This window comes from Rhincodon typus, chromosome 14 (genome assembly GCF_021869965.1).
Source record: "Rhincodon typus isolate 14 chromosome 14, sRhiTyp1.1, whole genome shotgun sequence".
NCBI lineage: Eukaryota > Metazoa > Chordata > Chondrichthyes > Orectolobiformes > Rhincodontidae > Rhincodon > Rhincodon typus.
Window position 1 is genome coordinate 14,193,404 of NC_063345.1, and position 6,124 is coordinate 14,199,527.

The window sequence follows — 6,124 nt, forward strand, 5'->3', positions numbered from 1 at the left end:
TCCAGCATCTGCAGTTCCTACTATCATTGAGTATAGGAGTTGGGAGGTCATGTTGCATCTGTATCAGACATTGGTTAGGGCACTTTCGGAACACTGTATTCAATTCTGGTGTCAACCTGCTATAAGAAACATGTTGTCAAACTTGAAAGGGTGCAGAAAAGATTTTCAAGGATGTTGCCAGAGTTGGAGGGTTTGAGCTGTAGGGAGAAGCTGAATAGATTGGGGCTATTTTCCCTGGAGCATCAGAGGTTGAGGCGTGACCCTATAGAGAATTATAAAATCATGAAGGACATGGATAGGCTGAAGCAAGGTCTTTTTCCCGGGGTAGGGGAGTCCAAAACTAGACCGTATATGTTTAAGGTGAGAGGGGAAAGATTTAAAAGGGACCTAAGGGGCAAAGTTTTCGCGCAGAGGGTGGTGCGTGTACGGAATGAGCTGCCAGTGGAAGTGGAGGAGGCAGGTACAATTACAACATTTAAAAGGCATCTGGATGGATACATGAGTAGGAAGGATTTAGAGGGATATGGGCCAAAAGCTGGCAAATGGGATTAGACTAATTTAGGATATCTGATCAGCATGCATGAGTTGGACCGAAGGATCCGTTTTCGTGCTGTATGACTCTTGTGACTCATTCGTTTATTTCCTTTTTAATTCTCTGCCTTATTCGTTGCAATGTTCTTTCTGTCTTGTGAAGTTTGAACATCTGCATATGATAAACAACAACTAAACTTGCTGCCACTGTCTGTAGAACAAATGATGTGCGCACCTCAAGAGATACTTTTGATTCTGTAATTAGTTAATTTCAAATCAGTGTCTCCTCTCTGTTCGATTCATAAATAGTGTAATCAGAGCTTAATTTGTTCCGTAACTCTTAGCTAATCTTCTGAACGTATTTATATTAAAATTATAATTCAACTCGTTTCAAATCAAAAGTCTGACCGTTCTTCTATTTGCTGCACTGAAGTTTTATTTCGAAGTTACTTCCTGTTACGAGGACTGGACGCGTGTTTATTTTTAAAATATGAAATTTCTATTCTGCTTTAAAAAAAAACTCGTGACTGAGTTTCCACTTTAAGAGTCGACGCAGCAGATTATTTTAACCCTACTTATTGGAAATCGGGAAAGATCTGAAGCTTAGTTAGCATGAGAGTAGGTAGGGTTCGGATGGGAAGGAAGAGGCTGCAGTGCAACACTCCCTGAGTTTGGGAAGCAAAGGTCGGTGTTTTAAAGCTGGTTTGGACGCATTCAGAAGAACACAGGAGATTCCGAACACCGGAGGATTTATTTTCTCTGTGTAACGTTAAAACGTTGGTGCCCTATTGGTTGTATACACTTTATATATGCCCCCGAGGAAATTCCACGGGGGCGGAGTACATGTAGGGCACTGAGGACAGCAGCTTTCTATATCATTTCATCTAAGTGTGGACTTTAGTACAGCGGGAGCAGTGAAAGAGGAGCTCGGGGATGTTTGAGAAACTCGGCGAGTTGAGCCAGAGCCGGTTCCTGGGGTCGGTCGGTCCGCCGGGAGACTCGCCGACCCCCACCTCGACTTGTTCCGGGAGCCTCTCTCCGCCTGGGGGCTGCGAGGCGCTGAGCTACAGCGTGGTCCTGGAGGATATCAATCGCCTGTCCCGCCTGCTGGGCCGCTTCTTGAAGACGGCGGAAAATTCCGAGCTCTGCCACGGCTCGGCGGGGGCCGTCGGCGTGAAACCGGCGGAAGCTCCCCGGGCTGCGGGACGGACGTTCCCGGTCAGGAGGCGAGCGGAGGCGGCGCCCGGCCAGGGGTCGCTCGGAAATCGGGAGAGTTTCGGGCGCAAGGGCGGCGCAACCGCGTCGGAAACGGGGGCCAGGAAGAAGTGCCTGAGGGAACTGATGCTCCGCAATGGCTGGGATGGCTTCAGCGGCATATGGAGCGCCCATAGCGGCGGGAGGGAGGAGGAGGAGGATGAGGAGGAGGGGGCCTCCCTATCAGGCGGAGCGCTGGAGCCCCGGGAACACGAGTGGATGTTGGCGCTGGCGGCCGGCGACTGCGAAGCGATGGAGGCGCTGCTGCTCCAGGAGCCCGGCTTGCTGAACCGCAGGGAGTTCGTCAGCGGCCTGACCGCCGCCCACTGGCTGGCCAAGCAAGGCGACCACCACGGCCTGATGAAGCTGGTGTGCCTGGCCGACAGCCGAGGCTGGCAGATCGACCTGAACGCGCGGGCGGCCGGCGGCGGCTACACCCCCCTGCACCTGGCCGCGATGCAGGGCCACTCCATGGTCATCAAGCTGCTGGTCGGCGCCTACAACGCCGACGTCGACATCCGCGACTACCGCGGCCGCAAAGCCTGGCAATACCTGGCCAGCGATACCCCCGCGCAACTCCGGCAGCTGGCCGGAGCTCAGGAGGAACCGGAGCCGCAACCTCTCCATCAAGTCCCGGCACCGCACAAACAGCTGGACAGTCCAACCAAGAATCGCGAACTCTCCCTGATCCCCTCCATATACCGAATCCTGAAACTATCTTCTTGGCAGCGACAGAAGCCAGAAAGCGCTGACTCCAGGTAGAATCAGCCTGTGGGGGTGGGTATTGAAACTTGGAACCCCCTTCCATCAATACTACATTGACTCGCAGACAATATCTTCTGAAGGGCCGTTGGACTCAAAACTTCAACTGTTTTTGTTTCTTTTCCACTGTGTGATCAACTGGTCTTGGTCGCTTTCCAAGAATAAAGGCGAAATACTGCGGATGCTGGAAATCGGAATTTTAAAACAAAAAGGACACTGAAAACTGCTAGAGAAATTCAGCAGGTCTGGCAGCGCCTGTAGAGGAGAGCGAGTTAACGTTTGGAGTCCAATATAGCTCTAAGGAACTGGTGTCACAGAATCCAATATGACTATAATTCCAATATTGGAGCCATATTGGACTCCAAACGTTGTCTGTCTCTTTCTTTCTCAGCCGTTGCTACCTGACCCGTTAAGCTTTCCAGCACTTTCTATTTTCATTGTTTTTTAAAAGTACATATAGTCTTCGAGTTTAAGAACAATTTCATAATATGTCCTCTAATGTTCGGTACGTTTTCATTTTATAACTGTAATCAAGTTCCTTCGTAGGATTTTTTTATTTACTTCAGTGCATGTATGAATGTATTGACGAGAAAAAGCCCGAAGGTGTTTTGACAAACTAAGGCAAAACGTTCATTTCAAACTCTCACTTATCCTGTCGAAATGTAACACTCCATATTTATGGTACTAATTCTTGATGTAGTTTTAGAGGAAATCATGAGAACGAACTCTCTTTAATAATATTTGTATTTTTGGTCGGTATGTTGTGACATCAGAAGCAGATTTGATGGATCAGATCAGAAGACGATCCTGCACTAACCAGTGTACTATAAACATGCATTGTCAGTACAATTGTCAATACATGATTTGTTTAACGTTCAGGTGATGTGAAGATTTAAATTTATATTCTTAACCTTGAGACCGGTTATTAGTGTGCAAATACTGTCTGGGTCAGTTCATGTTGCTTCTGTGAATTGATTTTTGGTATAAAAATCAGCATTAATAATAGGCAATAAAAGTATCCAGGTACTGAGATCTAAAAATACAAGACATTGTGATTTTTTTTCGAGTAAAAAAACTTGAATTTACTTCAACTAATGCTTACAATTTAACTTTTCAGTGCAGATTGTTACTTGTTTTCAACATCTAATGTGAAAACTGTAGTGTCTGGATGCAAATCAAACGTGAACTACATTTAAATGTCTGTATGACCTCTGCATATCCCACAGCTTTTTACTGTGACTTTTGCCTTCATACACTTCAGACCATAAACAGCACCTCCATTTTCCTAAGAATAAGTTGTATCATATTCCAGTGTCTGAGGAGGAGGAAAGATAGTTTCATCTGTTAGTTGTGGTCCTTTCCCTAAAATGGAAATCTGTAAAAAGGTGTATGCATCTGAGTCCGCTTTTCTTTTTAACAAGCGGAGGGTAAGTTTCCAATTCCAAATGTTGTATTTCTAATTTGGATTTCCACCCTCTTTCCTATACTCCCACTTTTATATTTCTCCTTGTTTGCATCTTTCCCATGTATTGTCACCATCTTAGTTGGCTACAAGTTGTTTTTTGCCTTTTCACTAAATTACCATAATATTCTTTTATATTGTCTCTCTTCTATTGATTTTTTTTTTTGTTCAAGTGATTAATAATCTACTTGTTCTTTCTTTTTGTTAACCCTGTTTAGTAGCTTAATTTTGGTTTTAGTCCTGATGTGGTCAATGCCTGAGAAGATAACTTGCTCCTTTTAACATACTGAAGGATCCACAATGTATTGTTAGAATATGTTTTCGCTGTATATTCAGAACATGTATATTTGTAAATTTGGCTCATTGTGTTCTTCACAAGTAGCTTTAGTGAGGCGGGAGGAAAAAAGTGATCAGTCAGGGGCCAGGGACGCAGGTTCAATTCCAGCCTTGGATGACCATCTGTGTGGAGTTTGCACATTCTCCCTGTGTCTGCATGGGTTTCTGCCACATGCTCTGGTTCGCTCCTGGAGTCCAAAAATGTGCGAGTAGGGTGGATTGGCTATGTTAAATGGCCCATAGTATCCAGGGATGAATAGGTTAGGTGGATTGGCCATGGGAAATGGGTTATGGGGATGGAGGAGGGATGCACTTCGGAGAGTCAGTGCACATTCAATGGGCTGAATGGCCTCTATATTGTATGGATTCTATGATCCTGTACCTCAACATTTAACCAGACATCTGAAGCAGAATGCAAATTGTCCAGTGTTTCTTACTCTAATCTGGCAATTTGTACAGTGTATTCTAAGTTTTTCTTTAAATGAGTACTTTGCTATGAGAAAATCCAGATTGCCTTACATCGTTGATTTTGCCACTGTTAGCATTCATAATATAACAGTAATTATTTGTACTTGAATAGTTAGAGTAACAATGTAGGGCAAATTTACTGAAACGAACTGATAGTTGTATTTCAAGTTCCAATAATACAGTAGTTTTGTATAGCTTAGCTCCTCTAACTGGAATGCCAACGTTCTTCAAATGTTTGCCAGCAAATGCATATCTCTCTCTCAATATGCGGAACACCTTTCCATCTGTTCAGTCAATTTTTTGGTGGGGGGGAGGTGGAGGAATCATTTTCTGAAGACTTAAATTGTGGTTGAGCGGTTATAAGGGAGCAGGGGGAATATTATAAACCAGGTGACAGAGGGTGAACTAGATTTACATTTGGTGGTTGTAACGTCAAATTTACACAATCCAAATCCAAATTGCAAGCTGACTTTGAATTTATGCTGCAAATTTTAGCATGAGTGCAACAGGAAATTGTTAACAAACATCAAATCTGTGCTGTCAATACATGATAGGGGTGCAACTGCTTCAGGACTACTGTCCCAGACTGTACTTCTAAAATTTTCCACCCGTACTATGCCATTGATGTTGAATCACTTGGGCTGTGACAGTTGGGTTTCTGCATTTGTTGTTGTAAATGCAGGTCCTCCTCATTCCTCTAAGACAAATATAAGCTTAAAATTTTATAGGTTGGAACTGACAGTACTGTCGATTTGATTCTCTATTAACATTTAAGACTTTTGCTTATCTAAGTTCAATTTTGGCAACCTAACTTTCTCACAGTTTAACATTTTGGAAAGACATGAAGCAGTTTCAACTTATTGATTCATTGCTATGTTGTTTAACTGACCTGACTCAGTTACCAATTTGACTACAACATAATTAAACATTTTGTCCAGGTGGAATAGCTTCAATTCCACATCTATTATAAATCTGAAATAGAATGATTTCAGTTAAATATGTTTTGCTTTTAAAAAGACATTTAAAGGGGCAAAAGTAAATTGAGAAATTGAAAGATTTATTTCTAAATAAGCTGCAATGCCTCCTCTTATTGTAACAGTCTTCAGTTTTCAAAATTGTCTTGGACAAGTGTTTCGATTGCTGGTTTTATCCATTCCAAGAGTGTAAATTCATCAATACATAAAACTTAGACTTGAGTGCATAACTGAGATATGGAATGTATCCGCCGTACATAGAGGGGGGAGAAAAAAAGGATGAATGGCGAGAGGGTGACAGGGGTTGGCAGGAAAGAAACTGGTATCAGTCCAGAGA

General features: G+C 43.5%; 1 protein-coding gene across 1 annotated transcript; it reads left to right on the top strand.

Annotated features, from left to right (window-relative positions):
- The first annotated feature begins 559 nt into the window (after positions 1-559).
- sowahd (sosondowah ankyrin repeat domain family d) lies at positions 560-3,587 on the top strand. The gene has a single exon (XM_020510041.2). It carries the CDS (start codon positions 1,465-1,467, stop codon positions 2,545-2,547), a length of 1,083 nt encoding a protein of 360 aa, XP_020365630.2. The 5' UTR covers positions 560-1,464; the 3' UTR covers positions 2,548-3,587.
- The last annotated feature ends 2,537 nt before the right edge of the window (positions 3,588-6,124 follow it).